Source organism: Hemitrygon akajei, chromosome 18 (assembly GCF_048418815.1).
Source record: "Hemitrygon akajei chromosome 18, sHemAka1.3, whole genome shotgun sequence".
NCBI classification, from domain to species: domain Eukaryota; kingdom Metazoa; phylum Chordata; class Chondrichthyes; order Myliobatiformes; family Dasyatidae; genus Hemitrygon; species Hemitrygon akajei.
Window position 1 is genome coordinate 15,155,911 of NC_133141.1, and position 23,605 is coordinate 15,179,515.

Consider the following 23,605-nt stretch of genomic DNA (forward strand, 5'->3'; position numbering starts at 1 on the left):
GTATGCATTTCTGCATTTACTTAAGTTGACATTCTAAACATTTAAAATTTATACTTGTGAAAATATGGAATAATGAGACAAATAGCCAGCTTCTCTCTTTGAAGAGAAAGGAGTTTTCAGGTGCCACTGTGGATTAGCAGACTTGTGCTGATGTGCAGAGCTGAGTTTCAAGTTAAGTGTCTTCCCTGCTGGCTGCAAACACTCCTACAAATAAAAATGAAATTCCAGTTTCTGGTGAGTCCACAGCACAAAGTACCTCATAAACTGACCATTTCACTTCATAAAGTTGGCAGTTGTAAAAATGGCAAACAAACAGGTTGTATGAAGAAGAATATTAGGGAAAAGTAAACCAACTTTATTCTAACATTCACACCTTGTTGGGCTATTTGACAGGTTCAAAAGTAGATAATTTCCATTTTCACCACTGCTGTACTTCACCTTGATTAGCACAAAATTCACTATTTGAATCCTATTGGATTACAGGCTGGCCTATGGATAAACTTCAATTTTCCTATCAGCTCCTATTGTATGTCAACTTAAACTTGCAACGGGAATAGAATAAACTGGGAAGCCATCACCAGCTCCATCAACAAACTGACATTAGCAGTCTTGGGCTGTAGTGCAATAGAAAGAGACTCTCTTGAGAACATTTTGCATCCAGCTCTGACAGAAGTATTTGAAGTATCACCTCTTTCTGGCAGGAAGAGTAACAAATGAAACTCTCATCAATTGCTGTAAGGCCACAGTCTAGAGCACAAAACTACTAACTTGGTGTGAATGAAGCACCAATAAAGCAAAGTAGAAGGATCTGAAAAGTAATTGAACCAATGTGTCTGATTTGGACAGTTTTATTTTAAAACAAACCTATCCTTAAATCTTTCCAAGTACATGTTGACCAAGTATTAGTTTAGTATTACATAGAATCTTTCATGTGCTTTATGGCTAATGATATACTTGTGAGTTAGGGAAGTGTGGTCACTTCATACTTTTTACACTGCACCTTTTATACTTTTTAAAGACATGAATTCTAAGAACATACAGTATTGCATCTCTATCCTCCAAAATACATAAAGGGATTGGTAATTTAAATTTTACTTTAACTTTTTAAATATACATCAAATTAAAAGTATTGTTACTTGGTTGGGTATGTTGTGGTACTAAAACAATGCAGATAAGGAGTATCCCAGATTCAATCCTCAAGAGATTAAATAGGTTGGATCAAGTCCGTGGTGGAGAGGATTGTGGAAGGAACAAGCTTTGGGTCATGACTATTCAAGACTTGCATTCTTCATCATCAAAGAGGTAATGAAAACACCAAGCTGTAATTCTCAAATACTAGAATATATCTCCCAGCAAATAGGATGTTATGATGTATTTGTTGAATTTTGGAAGATGTGGTGGATCAGGGATTGATCTTATTGGGGTTTGAAAGGGTTAATTGAAACCCCAAAGAGCCAAATTTCAAACTAATTTACACAGAAATGCTGTGGCATGAACATCTGCAGAAAGGTGATTGATTAACATCTGATGCCTGTCTGTTATTGTAGTTGAATGTGTACACTCTGAATCTTTACTGTCTCTGGGTACATCAGACCATAATGTTCAAAGTCACTCATTGATGTGGTAGCTGATTTCAACTTATCTCAATAGTTATCTAAGTTTGACATTTCCACAAAGTCCTAATACGTAATATGTACTTTTCTCACCAATAAGAAAAGCACCAATAGTTACCACAGTGGTTATTATTGCAGAGATTAGTGTCATTTAACTGTGTTTTTGCAGAATTGTCAGGCTGCTACGTGGCAAATAATGTTTTCAGAGGCTGCAGTACATTGAGCACTAAAAAATAGTACATTGACTAACATTATGTTCAAGATCATCAAAGAACAGTATAATTGTGGGTTAAGATCTTTCCTGGAATGATGGGTAAATTTTCCACCAAATGCTCTTTGGTGCAAAGCAGATCAGGCAGGTGCCAGGCTCAGTTCTGCCTCCTGAATTGATCTGATCTCAGGGTAACAATCAGGGAAATCCAGTTGATTCCGTTGAAGAAGATGGGCAAATGACCACTACCTGCTGCTGATCACTATACAGAAACCCCTTTTGGAAAATGTATTTTAAATGTTGGACTTTTGCAGGGTTTTTTTTGAGAGGGGGAGAATGACAATAATGAGATTGGATAATAGTATTTGTTTTATCTCCTGAAGATGGTAGTCATGAGCTATGGGTTCAGGCACCTGATGCCCTCTGATACTTTGCCTAACCCATCATTCATTGAATGTACCTGAATAGCATCATAGCTCTGTCCCAACTGGTTATTATCCAGTTTTTGCAAACTTACACTTTCCAGTATGGATTACTGGAGTGCCATCAGAAACAGCTCAAATTGATCTTGCTCTTTTGGTCTGTGTTGTTGAACTGACTGCTGCCCAAGTTCCAACTGGCTAACATCACACAGACTGGGGACCCAAGCTGGAAGCATATCTGCCATACTGTTTAGTGACCAGTTGAACAATGGTGCTACTAAGACAGAAAGTTTGTAAAACGACAAAATTCTCTCATCTTGGTTAAAATATTTGTAATTCATTTAACTAAATTTTTAGTTTCAATCTATATTAAAGCTCAAAAATGATAATGTTGAATATGGTGAAAAAATAAATACGCTTTATGAATCATTTAAGTTCAGAAATGGGTTTAATTTTCTTCCTGTAATGGTCTTCTGAAAATATACATAGAGATTATTTAAATCTGTTTCAACTCATAACATTTTTTAAAATCTGTTGTAGTTGGAATTTGGCACTTGCTCTGTTTAATAGCAACAGAATTATCTTACAACAAACTCCTAGTTTAATCTGTCAATTCCAAGAGCTTCTGTTTGTTCTCTTGAGGAACTAAAGTCCCACATGGACCATCCATCTACGTTGATCAAACTGGGTGACAGGAGTACCCTCCTTAACCAAGGAAGAGTAAACCACATGGGTTCCCATTCTTCAAGTTCATGTATAGAGTGCAAATGAGAACTGGGTTATATCTGCCTTCAATGCCCCTGTGGTTAAATGCTCCATTAATGCTGTCGAAGCTCATAAATAATAACTTGGGACAGTATCCGAGTGGTTGGCGTTAGTGGAACAGTAGCAGAAGAGAATTTGAACATTAATTAGATGGTGTTGCTTAATTTAACTTTATTTAGCAAGCTTATGGTATTTTAAAAGCTCCACAAAGTACTTGCAGTGCCTCCTTACTTTCTCTAAGCACCTGATTTTATGCTGTTGCTGAGGTAGAACTTTGAAACCTGAGCTACTACTCATCCTGAACATGAAGCTTCACCCGTCATTTTAATGGAGCAATTTATCATAGGATTTGAAGTAATATAGTTCTATCTAATCCTTAATAACTTGAACTGAGATCTATCATAGAATGCTTTGGGAAGCAAGGGAGGAAATAGCTGGGGCCAACAGAAATTCTGCATCTTTAGCCACTAATATTGGTTCTTTATTTAAGAAGGGTAGCAGGAATAAGCCAAGTAAAAACAGGCTGGTGAGTATTGCATCAGTGGTAGGGAAATTACCACTAATGCAATGTTTAATCAGGGATAGAGAGCAGGGCTTTGTGAAGGGGTAATCCTGCCTCACTAATTTGAATGAATTTTTTGAGTAGGTAAAAAGATTGCTGAAAGCAGGGTGGTAGATATTATCTATATGGACTTTAGAAAGGCATTTGACAATATTCTGCATGATAGGCTGTCCCAGAAGTTTAAAGCATATGGGATCCAAGATGAACTGGTTAATTGGATCCAAAATAGACTTGATGATAGGAGACAAGGTGGTGCGTAGGATGTTTTGATTATAGGAAGTCTGTAACCAGTGGTGTATCTCAAGGTTCAGTGCTTAGGACTTTTGTGATATATATTATTGACTTCATTGTGAATTTAAGAGGAATTATTAGTACATTTGCAGACTACACAGAAGCTAGTAGTGATGTGGACAGCAAGGACATTTAACTAAGGCTATAGATCAGATAGAAAGCTGGGTGGAACATTGGAAGATAGAATGTAATCCCAATAAGTGGAAAGTGATGCATTTTGTAAAATCAAATAGAGGAAGAAAGTAAATACTAATTAGTCAGGTACAAAGAAATATTGATGAACAGGGAGACCTTAGGTTCAAATCCAGAGCTCCCTAAAAGGGGTGAAGAAGACATATGGCATGCTTGCCTTCCTAGGTCAGGGCATGGAATACAAAAATTGGGACATTATGCTGCAACATTACAAAACAATGGTTACATGACACATGGAGTATGTGGGCAGTTCACACTACAGGAAGAACGTGGTTGTGCTGAAGAGAGTGGAGAGCAGACAGGTTTACGAGAATGTTGTCTTGATTGGAAGCCTTGAGTTATGGAGAGACATTGAATAGGCTGGGTTTGTTTCCCCTAGAGTGAAGGAAGCCAAGGTGTGACTTGATTGAGGTATATAAAATTAAGTTAGGGTAGATATCTTTTCCCATGCTATGGGTATCAAAAACAAGAGGGCATAGGTGCAAGGATGGAGTTTTTCAGGGAATTGATAGGTAAGTGTGTTTTTTTTACACACCAAATAGGTTGAAACCTGGAACTCACTGCCAGAGGAAGCAGTGAAATCAGATGCAATCAGAGAGACATTTAGACTTAAATAAACAAGGCATAGCAGAATATGAAACTGGTGTGGGCAAATGAGATTGGCGTCGATGGAGAAAAATGTTGGCCTGGACGTGGTGGACCAAAAGTTCTGTTTCTGTGCTACAAAACTCGGTGACAATTGCTATTGAAAGGCAACAGGGCTTGCAGTTAGATCAATTAATTAATATTCTACAATACTTGATTAAAACATCATCTTCCCTCAAAAAAACTGTTACATTATGAAGTCTTTGTTTTTCTCCACCTTCCATGTTGGTTTATAAAATCTGTGCAATTTTATTTTGTGTTCGTGGGGTATGTGAGCACTGGGAAGGCCAGCATCCATTGCACAATCTTAGAGGTGACTCACTGAGAAGTGCAGCTGCCCTTCTGGTGAAGACATTGCCACAATGGTGTTGAGTAGGGAGTTCCATGATTTAAACTCAGTAACAACGGAGGGGAAAGAAAAAAAAGTCAAAATGGTGTTCAACTTCCAAGGGAATATGCAGTTGTGGTATTCTCATGTGCCAACCACGTGGCACAAGTCTTAGGTTTTGCAGGTAATGTTGAGGAAGGCTTGGATACTTTTAGGTATTAAAGAAATATGGGGATATGTGGCAGTGAGGCACAAGATCAGCTATGATCAGAGCAGGCATGATGTCCTGTGTCCATTTCTTCTGTTCATCGTGAGTTCCTGCAGTGTATTTTATAGATTGTACGCACTGCAGACAGACACACTGCTGAATAGCTGAGGTACATTGTTGATTAATGGTAACCACTAGGATGTTACCCATGGGGAAATTTGATTATGGTAAAGCTATTAAATGTCAAGAATAGGTGGTTAGAGACAGACATAGACTTGCATTTTTGTCGCACAGATGTAATTTGACAATTATCAGTCTAAGCCTGAATGCTATCATTGCCACTACTGTAGAAAGCTCCACTGCAGGTGGTTTGAACACTTCACACATTTTTTTGGGTGAGCACTGTGATTTTCATTTCTTGCCATTGTCTCTCAGAGATGCTTTAAATGTTAACCGTATACACCAACCTGAAGAATAATTATTCTGGAAATAGCTTGAAACTGTTTTGGTATACTTGTGATTGTTACTTGTTTTAGATCTCTGTTTGAAAAACATGAAGTGGTTTGATCGGCTCTGTGGGGTTGCTTGCTGCTGACTTCACTGGGATACACAAGCCAATTAGCAGGAGTAATTAGGCAGACTGGCTCTTTCAGCAATTTCTGACTTTTGACCCGCATGCACATTTTTTATGTTAAGTTTGTCGCAATACTGAAAATGTTTAGCTATAATCTAGATATAGATGGGTGTGGAATACTGAAGTTCCTCTCCATAGGCAACCTTTGCTTCCAAATGATTAACTGAACTGAAAAATACAGTGAGGTTACAGAATAGTGAAATAGAACAGAAAATGCTTAAGCTTTTCAGTAGGTCAGTTTGTACCTGTGGGGAGAGAGAAACAAGAGTTATTTTCAGATCGATGACTTTTCACCAGAACTAGGGAAAACACAGCAAATTGTAATGTGCTTCTAAAAGAGCTGCTCAAAGGGTTTGGCACTTATCTGCCCTTTGGCTTTATTTCATTCTTGTTTTGGAAGAACAGCAACACTGCATTGGGAGCTGGTCTCCTCTGTACAAAATATGGAAATTCCCAGGTGTGAACTTGCAGGACTAGCTTACTGTATTTATAGAAACATGTGACCTTACCCCCAACAGTATGCTTTCACAGCCGCATTTTTGAAGGCTGCTTTATCACTGAATGTCAGAATGTTTACACTGTGAAGTGCCACTGGAAGATGCCACTAATGAACTGGTTTGTCCAACTTGGTTATTTTTAGTGTTGCCTCTAGAGGGCCTTATTTCATAAAGTACATGAATTGTTCTACATAAAATGGCAAGTAGATTTCTGTTTGATACATATCCACAATGTTGTCTCCTGCAGAATTGAGGACCCCAGTTCTGGGTGTCTGATAAGGCAATGTGGGAATCGTAGACTCTTCTACATGTGTGGCAGGGACTTTCCTGATGGCCTGGGTGGATAGTTTGTAACTTGGTTCATTCTTCTGCCATTTACTTGGTGTTTATACGTGCCTTCGTGCTGCCATGATCTAGAGATACATTCACCTGCACCAATTTCCAATGAGAGAGTGAGTTTTGCAGCAAAGTGCACCCTGGTATCTCACTATATTGCTGCCTTCCTCCCTTTCTCTGCTTCTGGACTCGAGGTTCTCACTGCTGTCCAGAGGTTCCCAGGAGCGCATCTTTGAATCTTTTCCTCTGTTCATCCAGTGATCTCTTCCTTTGTGGATCTTGGAATAGTGTCAGGCAGACAATGTGAGCTGTCCAAAGGAGACATCAGAGTGTAATTAGGGCCTCAAATCTAGGAATGTTGGCCTGATAGATGACATTGGGTTAGTAATCCTGCCACTGAATTTGGAGGACTTTGCAGAGAACCTGGTGGTATTTCCAGTGCCTTGAGATGCCCTTTGTAGATAATCCAGGCTCTATGACCAATTTGGGACACTTCACTTCATGAAGGATGGCAAGAAAGAGAAGGTACAGATGGAATTTACAAGGAGAGTACCAGGAATGTCTGTTATGCAAAAGAGACTGGAGAACCTGAAGTATTTCTCCTTAGATTAGAGATTAGAAGTTACACTATAAGTATCAAAAATCATGAAGGGTTTTGATAAGACTAAGTGTTTAGGGTCAGTAACAAGTTATTGAGGTGAATACAAATATGCTTACATTGTGAACTGTGATCTGGCCTGTGCTGCTTCCACTATTTCTAAATTTGCAGATAATTATCTAATGTCAAAGGCTGTTTTATGTTTTCAGACCATGCATATTAAATCACTTCTCTGGTAATCATCACATTAGTGTATTTGAGAATTGCTGGGGCCAAATTAGTCATCACGTTTCTAGTCTGCAAAACACTCCCGATATACCTCATACTGTAAAGTGGTTGGATGGCATGGTATCATAGTGGTTAGCACAACGCTTTACAGTACCAGCAACCCAGGTTCAATTCCCGCCACTGTCCGGAGGAGTTTGTACTTACTCCCCGTGAATTTGTAGATCTCTCCGGGTGCTCTGGTTTTCTCCCACGGTCCAAAGACATACCAGTTAGTAGGTAAATCAGTGATTGTAAAGTGTCCTGTGATTAGACTAGGATTAAATCAGTAGATTGCTGGGTGGCGCAGTTCATAGGGCCAGAAAGGCCTATTTCACGCTGTATCTCAATAAATAAATATCCTAAAAATGATGAAAAGTGCTGTAGAAATGTAGAACTTCCATTCTCCTAACTTTATTTTTTTTAAAGTAGCTCTCAGCTCTGTCTCTGAAAACTACCATATTTTTCTTTACATTTTTGAGATGTCTTTTTCCTCCTGCTTAAATAGCTGTAACCAAAGTCACAAATATTTCCCTGAGATTCTGACAGTGATGCATTCAACCTCCTTAACCCATTTGTTGTCGTTAATACTGTGCAGAACATACTCACCACCTTCGAGCCAATGAATATTACCAGTGGAACATGGAGAAAAAGAATGTAGGCCTTGCACAGATCCAGTCCAGGAGATGGGACTGCCCAAGTCTCAAGACAACAGAGATACCACAGGCTCCTGTGGAGGAAAGGTCATTGGGTGTATTTAGGGCAGAGGTTGATAGGTTCTTGATGGGCCATCAAGCATCAAAGTTTATGGGCAGAAGGCCAGGGAGTGGAGCTGAGGCGGGGGACCAAAAAAGGGTAAGCCATGATTGAATAGCAGAGCAGACTCGATGGGCCAAATGACCTAATTCTGCTCCTATGTCTTTATGAAAATATCTGTATGATGTGGAATTGAACTTGGTTTCTGGGAACTTTGAGATTGGTTTCTGTACAAGTTTGGTTATGGATCAGGCCTCCGATCAGGATGCCAGCTGGCCAGGTTGAGGGTCATGACGTTTTGAGAAGGAAAATTTATTTGAGCCCAAGCTGCCTGGAAATAGTGCATTCTGCTGGGGCAAGGCATTTGTAGCCTTACTTGAGATTGTTCTATGAATTTACATTCCTCAGAAAGTATTCTTTACAGTGAATACAAAATATCTATTGCACCAGAGGAAGAGGGGAAAAAATGCCTTGGTGAAATGGTTTCTTAAGAGTGAACTGTTAACAAATTAGATCAAAAATAACCGCTTTAATTAAGAAAACTAACTGCTCCCACACTGACAGTAGGCACACACATTCCATGCACTTTCCCCCATCCCTGAAGTTGCTGTGAAGCTGCAAGTCATTCTTCTTGTGTAAGAGCAAATTATATCGATCAGCTGACAGCCCAGACATAAATTAAAGAATACCTCCTGGTACAACACCTTATCACATTTCAGAAACAATAAACTCTTCAAAATGAAATCAAGCTCTGTATCTAAATTTGTAACACTGAATTTCACATCATATGCTCTCAACCTGCCCATGGTCTCTAGATTTGCTAACCACTGTAGAAATTTCTTCCTATTAAACAATGGAAATACTAAAATCAAAGTTTTTCTGCCCTCTGAGTCTCTAAAATATCTTACATTTTCTAACTATGGCTTCCCATCACAGTCCACAGAATCTTTATCTCAGCTATTTCCTGCATCTCTGCTCTCAGTTCCTCTACTCCCAGTCGGAACAAAGAATGCCCAGTCCTTGCCTTCTACCCCAACAGCCTTTACATTCAACAAATCAACCTGCATAATTTCTGTCAACTTCAAGACTTTACCACCAGACAGATCTCTTTCCCTCCCCTCTCAGTATTCTGAATGGATATTTCCCTATACAATATCTTGGTCCATTCTTTCATCTCCAGCAACTTTCTTATTATCCACTTTCCCTTATGGCAATGAAATACCTGTCCTTTCTTTTCTTCCCATCCTACAATCCAGTGAACCAATCTTCCAGATGAAGCAGTGATTCACTTGCATTTCTTCCAATTGGGTGTATTGCATTCAGGACTCACAGTGCACCTGTTATATATTGGAAAATCTGAATGCAGATTTGGTGATCTCCATTCAGTCCACAGAGGCAACCATGAGCTTCCAGTTACCTGCAACTATAATGTTACAGTCCACCTCCATCTATGTATCTGTAGCCTTCTGTATTTTTCCAACAAGTCCCAATGTAAACTTGAAGAACAGCATCTCATCTTTTGGCTGCAACATGCTGCACTTTAGACACAATATTGAATTCACCCATTTCAGATAACTTGCTTTTTCTGTTAGAACCAGCCGGTTCTGCAATAGTAATTCAATTTTCCTCTTTGCACTGGCACGGTTTGATCTGCTGGGCATTACCAGAATTCATCCATTGGTTTTAAATTTTAGCAAAAGCTCCGACCTGTGTTTCACAGCTTTTGCATGTCCCCTTGTTTATTCTCATTGTCCTCGTTCAACTATCACCCAGGCAGTTCTGAAAACAGCAAAATCCATTGCAATCATTGCTTCATCAGAGAGATTCTCTTTGATATATCCATCCCCTCCTTTTCCCTTCTGCCATTGAAAACCAAGTTAGTTACTCACTTTTCCAGTTCTGATGGAGGGTCATCAACTTATCAACAGCACAAACCTAAGCTCCTCCAACTCTCTGCTGCTAGTGTAATAACTTACCTTCAGTCCCATCACCCTCAACACTCAAATTAGCTCCAATTTAAGTACTAAAGTGTTCATTATAGAAATTCTCAGCATTGCAGACACACAATGACCTTGTTTCTCCCTGCCTCCATTCTCTTCCAAGCAAAACAAATATGCAGATTTTCTCATGTTTCTATTCCCTTAAATTTGGACAAGTAAATAATTAGGAAAAGCTGGTCTACTTGGATGGACATCTTGCTCAGCTGGATCCAAGGGCCTATTTATACACCGTATATGCTGATATGCTTTGCTGTTTTCCATTTCTGGCCTTTTAATTATCCTGCATGTTAATTGCTATCCTCTGGGCAGATATGGTTCTCAGTTTAGGAATCTTTTACGTAAGTTTATAGTCCCCTAACAGACCTTCATGTTAATAGCATTTGATAACACAATTGGTGGCCGTATTAGAACGTTTTATAATATCAAAGCGCTAGATTTTGAAAACTACCCTAGATGCCTTCAGGAAACCTTCAAGGGGTGGGGGCGACTGGTGATTCCACTGATTGACAGGTTACGTCACAGGACAGCTCTCACCAATATGCGCGCTTCCTCCTGGGTAATTGATGCTTCACGGCCCCTACACGGCATAACCCTCCGCAGAGACAAATAGTTCCTGGCGGTTTCCGAAGCAAATCTACTATGTATGAGATCTCCGGTTCTATGCAGCACTGTACCAGCACGGTGGGACAACATGTACTGTGATATTGGTGTTGGCTATATGATCTGGCATTGTTTCCCTGAGTTCCGGGGCCTGAGCGCGGAAGTATAAAAGGCCTGTGCGCTTGCTTCCGTTCCTCTTTGTGACTCGTGCTAAGATGGTGAGTACTTTTATGGCGGTCGTACCGCCGACCTGTCGGGTTCCTTTAACGATTGTCCTCGTGTATGCTCCATATTTCCCCGCAGCCTTCGGTGACACGAACAATCGAAGTTCTAAGCCGAAGCCTACAAACTGGCTCAGTAATCCAGTGTCTGCGGGATGCGGTGCCGGTACAGGGCCGACCTAGGTTAGGGCTACTAGCTCTAAAACTAGCTGCTGAAGTTTAGGAGGACTATGATAATACACTGGGAAACAAATGCCTTCAGAAAGGCTTTGCTGGGCGGGGTGGATGGTTGGTAAGTATCAGCGGGGAGAAGACCGAAGCTTTTGTTTTGTGTTTCAATATAATGTCACTCGAAATATTTAATTGTCTTTTGGGCTGAGACCTGGAAACAATTCTAAATTAAGAAAGCTTATGAATGTGTGGAACCCTGTTCCACAAACTCCTATATTAATTTTTAATCCTAGGGTTGAATAAGATCAAAATTTGGGGATTGGCGATGAAGATGTATGGATTTGGGGCCCTGCTCCATTGATAAACTGGCTCATGTAGCTGTTTTCAAAGCTTGCTTTCAGTCACACTTTTTTTTTAAGAAAACTAAAAGTCATCAGTAGGTTAGGCAACGTAAATGTAGGGAGAAAGCATCAATAGTTTAATCCCTATACTGTGTAGGGGTTTGCTAACCTGAACCAGGTCTCGAGCATTGAGGTGATGTGCTGCAACTGCTGCCAAGTTTGAATTTGCTATTGAGTCCTGGTAAAGTTGGTAATGCAAAGGTTAGCAGCAGTAGTTGTAAAGCATCCATTGATTGTAATTGTATCTGGGTAGCTTCATTTTAATAAGGGTTAAGTAAGAGTAAATATGAAGTCCATTAGATTGTTAAATTCATGTGTTTTGTGAATACATTTTTACGGTGTTTTAATTGTAGCCTTGCTCTTTTTTTTCCAGACTAAGAAGCGAAGGAATAACGGACGTGCCAAAAAGGGCCGTGGCCATGTGCAGCCCATCAGGTGCACAAACTGTGCCCGTTGTGTCCCCAAAGACAAGGCTATCAAGAAGTTTGTCATTCGAAACATTGTGGAAGCTGCTGCAGTCCGAGATATTTCAGAGGCCAGTGTTTTTGATGGTGAGTTTCTGTGGAGGCCTGCATACTCATCCCAATGTTTTATCTGAAATGTTTTCTATTGCTATTTGGATTCTGCTGTGGAATGTTTTGATGGTCCTTTCTTTGTTTCCAGCATATGTGCTACCCAAGCTATATGTGAAATTACATTACTGTGTCAGCTGTGCCATCCACAGCAAGGTGGTGAGAAATCGTTCCCGGGAAGCCAGGAAGGACCGAACCCCTCCTCCACGTTTCCGGCCAGGAGTAAGTATTGAAATCTGAGAGTTCTACTGAGATCAGACATTGCTGCTTAGATTAGTCATTGACGCCAATTACAACATAGAGCTCTAAAGAGATCTTGGTGGACATTTAAAGTTGCTTCAACCCAATATATTTAACTGCTACACTCAGTGGGAGAAGAACTGCTATGGTCACAAATTAATGCCTCTGTAACAAATTTCCTGCATGTGGTGTGTGAAAATGAGCTCAGAAATTAATGGCAGATTTGGGCACAAATAAATATTCCAATTTAATTCTTTGTACAGCTAACTACTTTCTGTATGTAACCTAATGTTTTCCTCTTTTTTTGTCCTTTCCAGGCCAACATCCCACGTGGACCTCCTCCCAAGCCAATGTAAACATTAGCTAATCATGTCATTTGGATTGAATTAATAAAAATGATGGACCACTGAGAAGTGTTTGCATGTTTATTTGGACCTTTTTCTGGTAGTTTGGATCTACAGAAGGTGTTTGGACAATGCAGTGAGGAATGGATTTGCTGCTTATATTTGCATTTCCTTTCCAACTTCAGAGCTATCAAATGAATTGTGTCTTTTGGAGCTAACAAAATGCTGCTAAGGAAATTACGTTTAGTTTCTCAAGAGGGTTCTAAACCAGGCTATGTATGTGTATTTCAGCAGTTCATTTACTTTACCTCTGTTTCAATAGGTTTCCAATGCTTTGTGAGAATATTCAAATGATTAGTGATATTTTTCCCCTTGTTATCTACGTGCAAAATACTCGCACTTCTGCTTTGTGATGTTTTTAAACTAAATATTGGGTGGAATGTTTGTCAGCTGTTTAAATCTATAGCTGCAGAGACACAGGTAGAGCACAGGGACAGGAAACTGTCTATTTGCACCAATTCTACACTAATTCATTTTATGCATTCTCATCTCACACTCCAGATTCTACCATTTCTCCATGCAATTTACAGCAACAGTTTAATAGTGAGTGTACCAGATGTTACATAGAGATTGCGGAGGTTCTGAATGAGATTTTCAAATAGTTGCGATAAATGGGAAGAACGAGCCTGCGCGTGTAAATTCTGAAGGACGATAGATCCGAACTTGGACAAGCTGGGATTAATCAAAGATGGTTTGCATGGATTTGTTAGAGGTAGATCTTGTCTGACTAATGATTGAATTATTCAGAGGTAATAAGATGTGTAGATGACAGTGGTACAGTTTTTGGGGTCTTAAGTAAATCTTTTGATGATCTCCCACAAGGGAGATTAACAAACAAGGATGGAATCAATAGAAACTGGCTGACGTATTTGGTAACAGGCAGAATGATGGAGAAGGGGTTTATGATAAGTCCATCACTAGTGGTGAACCACAAGAATCAGCTGGAACTCATACATTAATGATCTACATGTGAATATAGGAGATATCAGTAAATTCATTGTAACACAAAAAGTGTTGATGGTGAGAACAGTATCAGGCTATTGGACAGTCTCAATGAGTTCATAAAATGGGCAAACCAATGGCAGATGAAGTTTATTTCTGATAAGGTAAGGATTCATTTTGATACATCTGGTGAGATGTGCACAGGCATCTTACAGAGGGCATACAATATTGCGTATATTACTGGGAAGCTAAAAACTATCAGAAGGCAACTTAAAACACTAATGAGAAAAAGATGAAATATGAAAATACTAAGAGCAAACACGAGGAAATCTGCAGATGCTGGTAGAACACAGCAGGCTAGGCAGCATCTATAGGGAGAAGCGATGTCAATGTTTCGGGCCGAGACCCTTCGTCAGGACTAACCGAAAGGAAAGATAGTAAGATTTGAAAGGAGAGGGGGGAGGGGGAAATGCGAAATGATAGAAGTAGACCGGAGGGGGTGGGATGAAGCTAAGAGCTGGAAAGGTGATTGGCGAAAGTGATACAGAGCTGGAGAACAGGCAAACAACTAAATATGTCAGGGATGGGGTATATACCAGCTGGGTAGCCTCCAACCTGATGGCATGAACATTGACTTCTCTAACTTCCGTTAATGCCCCTCCTCCCCTTCTTACCCCATCCCTGTCTACTCCTATCATTTTGCATTTCCCCTCCCCCCTCTCCTTTCAAATCTTACTATCTTTCCTTTCGGTTAGTCCTGACGAAGGGTCTCGGCCCGAAACGTCGACATTGCTTCTCCCTATAGATGCTGCCTAGCCTGCTATGAAAATACTAAGTTAGCTAATAACATGAGGGGCAAGAGTGGATATTAGACTAGGAGAAAGTTACTGTGAGAAGCAGTAAAGGGGACAAAAATAGTGGGCAAACTGGTATTTTGTGTAAGTCTTTGCTGTGACAGACACCAGCAGCATGCCAGAAATTCCAGTGTGGTGCTGAGTCCGCTACTTTTCAGGTTTTATATTGGCAATCTGGATGATAGAATTGATGGCCTTGTGGTCAAGTTTTTGAATGCCACAAAGATTGGTGGAGGGGAGGTAGTGTTTAGGAAATGGAGTCCGCAGAAGGGCTTGGACAGGTCATGGGACTCCCCAGGAGACACCACCACCACTACTTTATCATTTCCTGTCAATCACCTTATGCCTAGTGTCACTTTATAGACATACAATCAATGTATACAAGATATCTTTTGTATTTATATTTGTGTTTTTGTGCTGCATTAGATCTGGGGTAAATTGTTTTCACCTTTACACTTGTATAGTGGCAATGGCATTAATCTTGAATGGGCAAAGTAGTGGCAGATGGAATACAATGTAGAAAGTACATTGTCATACATTTTGATAACAGGAATAAAGGCTTTTCTAAATGGGGGGCAAATTCAGAAATTGGGGGTGTAGAGGCATTGGTCAGACCACATTTTGAATATTGTGAGCGAATTTGGGTCCTATATCTAAGAAAGGGCATGTTGTCATTGGAGTATGCCAAGAGGAGATTTAGACCATAAGATGTAGGAGCAAAATTTAGTCATTTGGCCTATCAAGTCTGCTCCACCATATCATTGTGGCTGATCCATTTCCTTCTCAAACCCCATTTCTACCTTCTCCCTGTAGCCTTTCACACCCTGAATAATCAAGAACCTATCAATATTTGTCTTAAATGTACCCAAAGAAAATAAATTGTTCAAAATCTCCCCCATCTCTTTTGGCTCCACACATAGCTATCCACTCTGATTCTCTAAGGGACCAATTTTATCCCTCACTATCCTTTTGCTATTAATATAACTATAGAAACCCTTTGGATTTATTTTCACCTTACTTGCCAAAGCAACCTCATATCTTCCTTTATCTTTTCTAATTTCTTTCTTAAGATTCTTCTTGCATTCTTTATATTCCTCGAGCACCTTTACTCCATGCTGCCTATATTTATTGTAGATCTCTCTCTTTTTCTGAACCAAGTTTCCAATATCCCTTGAAAACCATGGCTCTCTCAAACTTTCAACCTTTCCTTTCAACCTAACAGGAACATAAAGATTCTGTACCCTCAAAATTTCACCTTTAAATGACCTCTATTACATCCTTCCCATAAAACAAATTGTCCCAATCCACTCCTTCTAAATCCTTTCACATCTCCTCAAAGTTAGCCTTTCTCCAATCAAAAATCTCAGCCCTGGGTCCAGTCCTATCCTTCTCCATAATTATATTGAAACTAATGGCATTGTGATCACTGGACCTGAAATGCTCCCCAACACATACCTCCATCACCTGACCTATCTCATTCCCTAACAGAAGATCCAACACTGCCCCTTCTCTAGTTGGTACCTCTATGTATTGTTGCAAAAAACTATCCTGCACACATTTCACAAACTCCAAACCATCCATCCCTTTTACAGTATGGGCTTCCCAGTCTGTGGGGAAAATTAAAATCTCCCACAATCACAACCCTGTGTTTACTACAAATATCTGCTATCTCCCTACAAATTTGCTCCTCCAATTCTCACTCCCCATTAGGTGGTCTATAATACACCCCTTTAAGTTACTACACCTCTCCCATTCCTCAATTCCATCCAAATAGCCTCCCTAGATGAGCCCTCTAATCTATCCTGCCAGAGCACCGCTGCAATATTTTCTCTGACAAGCAATGCAACACCTCCCCCTCTTGTCCCTCCGATTCTATCACACCTGAAGCAACGAAATCCAGGAATAATTAGTTGCCAATCACACCCCTCCTGCCACCATGTTTCACTAGTAGCTACAACATCATATTTCCAGGTACCAATCCATGTTCTAAGCTCATCCACCTTTCTTAAAATGCTCCTAGTATTAACATAAATGCATTTAAGAAACTCTCCACCTCTTACTCTGTTTATCCCTAACGGTGCAAACAACTTTATTATCTTTATCTTCCTTCTCCCCTACATCTTCGGTCTGAGCATTCCCCTTCTCTGTCACCTGCCTATCCTCCCTCACACTCTGTCTACTAGCTTTATCTATTTGTGAACTAACCTCCTCTCTCCTAGTCTCTTCAATTTGATTCCCACCCCCCCAACCATTCTAGTTTAAAGTCTCCCCAGTAGCCTTTGCAAATCTCCCCACCAGGATATTGGTCCCCCTAGGATTCAAGTGCAACCCATCCTTTTTGTACAGGTCACACCTGCCCCAAAAGAGGTCCCAATGAACCAGAAACTTGAATCCCTGCCCCCTACTCCAATCCCTCAGCCACGCATTTATCCCCCACCTCATTCCATTCCTATTCTCACTGTCACGTGGCACAGGCAGTAATCCCGAGATAATCCCGAGGTCCTTCTTCTCAACTCCCTATATTCTCCTTTCAGGACCTCTTCCCTTTCTCCTACCCATGTCAATGGTACCTATATGTACCACGACCTCTGGCTCCTCACCCTCCCACTTCAGGATATCGTGGACGCGATCAGAAACATCCCAGACCCTGGCACCAGGGAGGCAAAATACCATCCGGGTCTCCTGATCGCATCCACAGAATCGCCTATCTGACCCCCTAACTATTGAGTCCCCTATTACTACTGCCTTCCTCTTCCTTTCCCTACCCTTCTGAGCTACAGGGCTGGACTCTGTGCAGGAGGCATGGCCACTGTTGCTTCCCCCAGGTAGGCTGTTCCCCCCCCCCCCAACAGTACTCAAACAGGAGTATTTATTGTTAAGGGGTACAGCCACTGGGGTACTCCCTAGTACCTGACTCTTCCCCTTCCCCCTCCTAACCGTGACCCACCTGTCTGCCTCCCGTGGCCCTGGTGTGACCACCTGCCTGTAACTCCTCTCTATCAACCCCTCACTCTCCCTGACCAGTTCCCTAACACGGTCCCTTAGGAGCTACAGCACGGCACACCTGGCACAGATGTGGACATCCGGGAGGCTAGGAGACTCCAGGACCTCCCACATCCAACACAGAGAACAACAAGCTGCCCTCACTCATAATTCCCTCTTTCCTCAAATAACAGGAAAAACTGAAAACTAAACCTACCTTGCCTCGCCCATTTGCGCCTAAACTGGTTGAGCCAAAGCCCTTAAGCCTTCACTCTACTCCCGGCTCACTCCGCTGCCTGTTCCTTTTAAATCTTCCGCGCTTCACTGCCCGACGTCACACGCCTGCGCAGCCCTGCCTCTCTTAACCCTGATGAGAAGAAAAACATCAAAATGGCTCCCACAGCACTCTGTTCTTCTCCAAATTTTAATTTTCCACATATTGACTAGGACTCTCACTATAAAAGGACAGTTTCCTTAATCAGTACTTGGAAACTCCAACGAGAGAGTCTTGTACTTTATCTCCTATTAGGGAATGAAACAGGGTAGGTGACATTAGTTTGTGTAGGGGAACACTTTGCACCGAGTGAACATAATGCCATTAGTTTCAAGTTAATTATGGAAAAGGATATATCTAGTTCTTGGGTTGATATTCTAAATTGGAGTAAGGCTAATTTTGATGGTATCAGAAAGGATCTGGCAAGTGGATTGGGTCAGGCTGTTTTCGTCCTTCAAAAGTAACATTTTGAGAGTACAAAGCTTACATGTGCTTGTCAGAATAAAAGGTAAAGATAACAAGCGCAAGGAATCCTGGTCTTCAAGAAGTATTGAAGTCCTGCTTCAGAAGAAAAAGGTCCATAGCAGGTATAGACAGGTAGGAACCAATCAGGTGCTTATGGAGTATGAGAAATGCAGGATAACACTTAAGAAAGAAATCAGGAAGGCTAATGAAAGGCATGAGGTTGCCCTAGCAGACAAGGTGAAGGAGAATCCCAAGGGATTCTACAGGTATGTTAACAGCAAAAGGGTTGCAAGGGACAAAATTGGTCCTCTGGAACAGAGGTCACCAAAATTTTTTTGCACCGTAGACCGGTTTAATATTGACAATATTCTTGCAGACCGGCCGACCGGGGGGGGGGGGGGGGGGGTGAAACACGACCAGAATACAGCGATACTCGAAGGAGGTTCCTTATGTCCAGTCTATTCCGCAATTTAGTTTTCGTGGCTATCAGCACTTGCTTCTGTCCCACTTGCTCACGTTTTTTCCCGCTCAAAACACTCAATGGGTTTGTCTTTAAGTGCTGGGTGCTTGGACTCGGGGTACCGAAACAGTTTTGAGTGCTTCATTGCCTCATTAGACAGACTTCGCACCCGAACTCCAGCTTCCCGCCCGCCCGTCGCCAGATGCCTTGGCCAGGTGCGGCTGGTTGTGGGTGGGGTGAGAGGTCAAGGTCAAAGGTCCCCGTACCAGGACTACGGCAGTCACAGTCCGGAGAGAGCGACCAACCGACCGAGGAGTGCGGCAGGGCACATGTCCGCCTCCCCTGTAGGCCGACAAAGGTTTGGGCCGAGGAATGACTTTCATTCGATCGCAGCGAGCTGCTACTTACCAAAACCCCTGATCCGGTCGTCTGTGAACATTTTAGCACCGAGTTCCCCACGGACATTCGGTGTGGTAAACAGGTTCAGAGGCGGCGCCCATCTGTCCGCGCTCCGGGCCGGTACCAACGGCGCTTCCCGCCGGCCGCACGAGGCCAACCCTGGCGCGAGCGTCGCTGCGTTTAGGCGGCTGATAACCGCGCGTGCGCTCAAGTTCAACAGGCAGGAAATGAGGAAAGGTGCAGCTGACTCATATCAACAAATCATATCGTTTCCTCGCGGCCCGGTGGTTGGGGATCATTGGTGTAGGAAGATCATAATGGTAATCCACGTGTCGAGCCAGTATACAGATTACAGAGGAGGTGTTTACTGTCTTGAGGTAAATTAGGGTGGATAAATCCCCAGGGCCTGACAAGGTGTTCCCTTGTCCCTGTGGGAGGCAAGTGCAGAAATTGCAGGGGCCCAAGCAGAGATATTTAAATCATCCTAGCGACAGGTGAGGTATGGAAGGATTGAAGTTCCATTGTTTTAAAAAGGATCTGAATATAAACCAGGAAATTATAGGCTGGTGAGCCTGACATCAGTAGTAGATAGGTCCCTATATTTAAGGGACTGGATATGTAAGTATTTGGATAGACATGGAGTGATTAGGGATGGTCAGCATAGCTTCAGGCACAGTATGTTGTGTCTAACCAAACTTCCAAGTTTTAATTACTAGGAAAGTGGATGTTGTCTAAATGGATTTTAGCTAAACATTTGACAAGGACCCGCATGGGAGGTTGGTCGAGAAGGTTCAGTCGCTCAGCACTCAAGATGAGGTAGTAAATTGGATTAGACATTTGCTTTGTGGTAGAAGCTAGAGAGTGATAGTAGATGGTTGTCTCTCTAACTGGAGGCCTGTGACTAGTGGTGCTGGGTCCATTGTTTGTCATCTATATCAACACTCTGGATGATAATGAGTTAACTGGATCAACAAATTTGCAGATGACACCAAGGTTGGGGACAGCAAGGAAGATTACCAAAAGCTTGCAGAATCTGGGCCAGCTGGGAAAATGGAAGATGGAACTTAATGCAGACAAGTGTGAGGTGTTGCAGTTTGGAAGGACTAACTAGGGTAGGTCTTACACAGTGAATGGTAGGGCACTGAGGAGTGTGGTAGAATAAAAGGATCTTGGAATACAGGTCCATAACTCATTGGAAGTGGTGGCACAGATAGACAGGATCATAAAGAGAGCTTTTGGCACATTGGCCTTCATAAATCAAGGTACTGAGTACAGGAGATGGGATGTTATATTGAAGTTGTATAAGACATTGGTGAGGCCTAATTTGGAGTATTGTGTGCAGTTTTGGTCACCTACCTGCAGAAAAGATGTTAAAAAGTTTGAAAGAGTACAGAGAAAATTTACAAGGATGTTGCTAGGACTGGAGGATGAGTTATAAGGAAAGATTGAATAGGTGAGGACTTTATTCCTAGGAACGTAGAAGATTGAGGGGAGATTTGATGTACGAAATTGAGGGGTATAGATAGGGTAAATGCAAGCAGGCTTTTTCCACTGAGGTTGGGTGGGACTGCAGCTAGAGGTCATGGGTTAAGGGTGAAAGTTGAAAAGTTAAAGGGGAAACTTCTCTCAGAAGGTTGTGAGAGTGTAGAATGAGCAGCCAGTACAAGTGGTGTATTGTGAGTTCGATTTCAATGTTTGAGAAGTTTGGATAGGTACATGGGTGGTAGGGGTATGGAGGGCTATGGTCCGGGAGTAGGCAGTTTTAAATAGTTCAGCATGGACTAGATGGGCCAAAGTGCCTCTTTTTGTGTTGTATTTCTCTATGACTTTAAATGGACATCCCTCTATTCTGATGCTCTGCCCTCTGGTCCTAGACTCCCCCACTACAGGAAACATTCTTTCCACATCCACTCTATCTTGGCCTTTGAACATTCATTATGTTTTGATGAGATAACCCCCCTCATTCTTATAAATTCCAGTAAGTACAGGCTCAGAGCCATCAAATGCTCCTCATATGAAAACCTTTTCATTCCCAGAATCATTTTCGTAAACTCCTCTGATCCCTCTCCAATGTTGGCACATCCTTTCTTAGATAAGGCATTCCAAAGCTTTTCACAAAACTCCAACTGAGGCCTCACCGGTGCCTTATAAAGCACAGTATTACATCCTCTCAAAATAAATATTAACATTGCATTTGCCTTCCTCACCACAGACACAACCTGCAAGTTAACCGTTAGGGAATCCTGCACGAGGACTCCCAAGTCACTTTGCATCTTGGATTTTTGAATTTTCTCCCTGTTTAAAAAAATAGTCTATGTTTTATTCCTTCTGCCAAAGTGCATGACCATACACTTCCTGACTCTGTATTCCATCTGCCACTTCTTTGCCCATTCTCCTAATCTAAATCCTTCTGTAGTGTCCCTCCTCCCTCAACAATACTTGCCTCTCCACCTACCTTTGTACCATCCATAAACCTGGCCATAAAGCCATCAATTCCATCATTATATTCATTAACATATAACGTAAAAAGAATCGGTCCCAACACAGATCCCTGTGGAACACCACAAGTCAATGGCAGCCAATCAGAAAAGGATCCATTTATTCCCACTCTTTGCCTCCTGCCAATCAGCCACTGCTCCATTCATGCTAGTATCTTTCCTGTACTACTATGGGCTCAAAATTTGTTAAGCAGCCTATGTGTGGCACCTTGTCAAATGCCTTCTGAAAATCCAAGTGCACAGCATCCATCAATTCTCCTTTGTCTATCCTGATTTTTATTTCCTCAAAGAATGGCAACAGATTTGTCAGGCAAGATTTTTCCTTAAGGAAACCATGCTGCCTTCAGCTTAGTTTATCATGTGTCTCTGAGTACCCCAAAGTTTCATCCTTAATAGTCGACTCCATCAGCTTCCCAGCCATCAAGGTCAGGCTAGCTGCCTTTTAATTCCCTTTCTTCTGTCTCTTCTTGAAGAGTGGAACTCTGGAACTATGCCAGATTCCAGTGATTCTTGAAGGATCACTACTAATCATGTTATGATCACTGACTCCTAAGAATTCCTTTACCTTAAGCTCCCTAATCAAATTCAGTTCATTACCCAACACCCAATCCAAAATAGTCTTTCTCTTAGTGGGTTCAACCACAAGCTGCTCCAATAACCATCTTGTCAGCATTCTACAAATTTCCTCTCTTAGGATCCAACACCAACCTAATTCTCCCAATCTACCTGCATATTGAAATTCCTCATGACTATTGTAACACTGCCCTTTTGTCATGTCTTTTCTATTCCCATTGTAATTTGTAGGCCACATCCTGGCTACTGTTTGTGGAGGCCTGTATATAACTCCCATCAGGTTCTTTTTACTGTTGCAGTTTCTTAACTTTACCCACAAGGATTCTACATCTTCTGATCCTGTGTCACCTCCTTCTAAGGATTTAATTTCTTTTTTTTTTACCAACAGAGCCACCTCACCCCCTCTGCCTACTTGCCTGTCCTTTCAATACAATGTGTATCCTTGGATGTTGATCTTCCTTTAGCCACAACTCAGTGATGCCCAGAATGTCATACCTGCCATTCTCTGTGTACTACAAGATCATCTACCTTATTTCGTATACTGCATGCATTCAAATTTAACTCCTCAGTCCTCTATTTGTTACTCTTTTTGACTTTGGTGCCCTTTTACACTGCAACTCATCCCACTGACTGCAATTTTGCCCTATCATCTGCCTGTCCTTCCTGACAGTCTCACTACATACCCCCTCCCCTCCGCCAAATCAGTTTAAACCCTCCCCCCCCCCCACAGTTCTAGCAAACCTGCCCACAAGGATATTGGTCCCCCTCGGGTTCAGGTGTAACCTGTCCCTTTTATACAAGTCGTACCTGCCCCAGAAAAGATCCCAATGATGCATAAATCTGAAACCCTGCCCCTGCACCAGTTCCTCAGCCACCCATTCATCTACGAAATCATCCTATTCTTACCCTTCCTGGTGCGTGACCAGGCAGCAATCTAGACTCTAGAGATTGGATGTCCTGCTTATGAGCTTTCTACCTAGCTCCCTAAAACCTCTCTTTTGGACCTCCTCATCTTTCCTTCCAATGTCATTGGTGCGAAGACTTATAGGTACTCACCCTCTCCCTTGAGAATGTCATGCACCCGATCTGAGACATCCCTGATCCTGGCACCTGGGAGGCATCATACCATCAAGGTGTCTCTATCCTGTCCACTCTGCCAGCTATGGAATCAGCCCTCTTCTCCCCCATTCCCTTCTGAGACCCTATCGCTGCAGCTTCCCTCTTGGT

The 23,605-nt window shown here is 41.8% G+C and overlaps 1 protein-coding gene across 1 annotated transcript; it reads left to right on the forward strand.

The window, feature by feature from the left end:
* Positions 1-10,985: 10,985 nt before the first annotated feature.
* On the forward strand, positions 10,986-12,940 carry rps26 (ribosomal protein S26). The gene is made up of 4 exons (XM_073070940.1): positions 10,986-11,140; positions 12,089-12,266; positions 12,379-12,509; positions 12,845-12,940. The coding sequence occupies exons 1-4, from the start codon at positions 11,138-11,140 to the stop codon at positions 12,881-12,883; spliced, it is 351 nt and encodes a 116-aa protein (XP_072927041.1). The 5' UTR covers positions 10,986-11,137; the 3' UTR covers positions 12,884-12,940.
* The last annotated feature ends 10,665 nt before the right edge of the window (positions 12,941-23,605 follow it).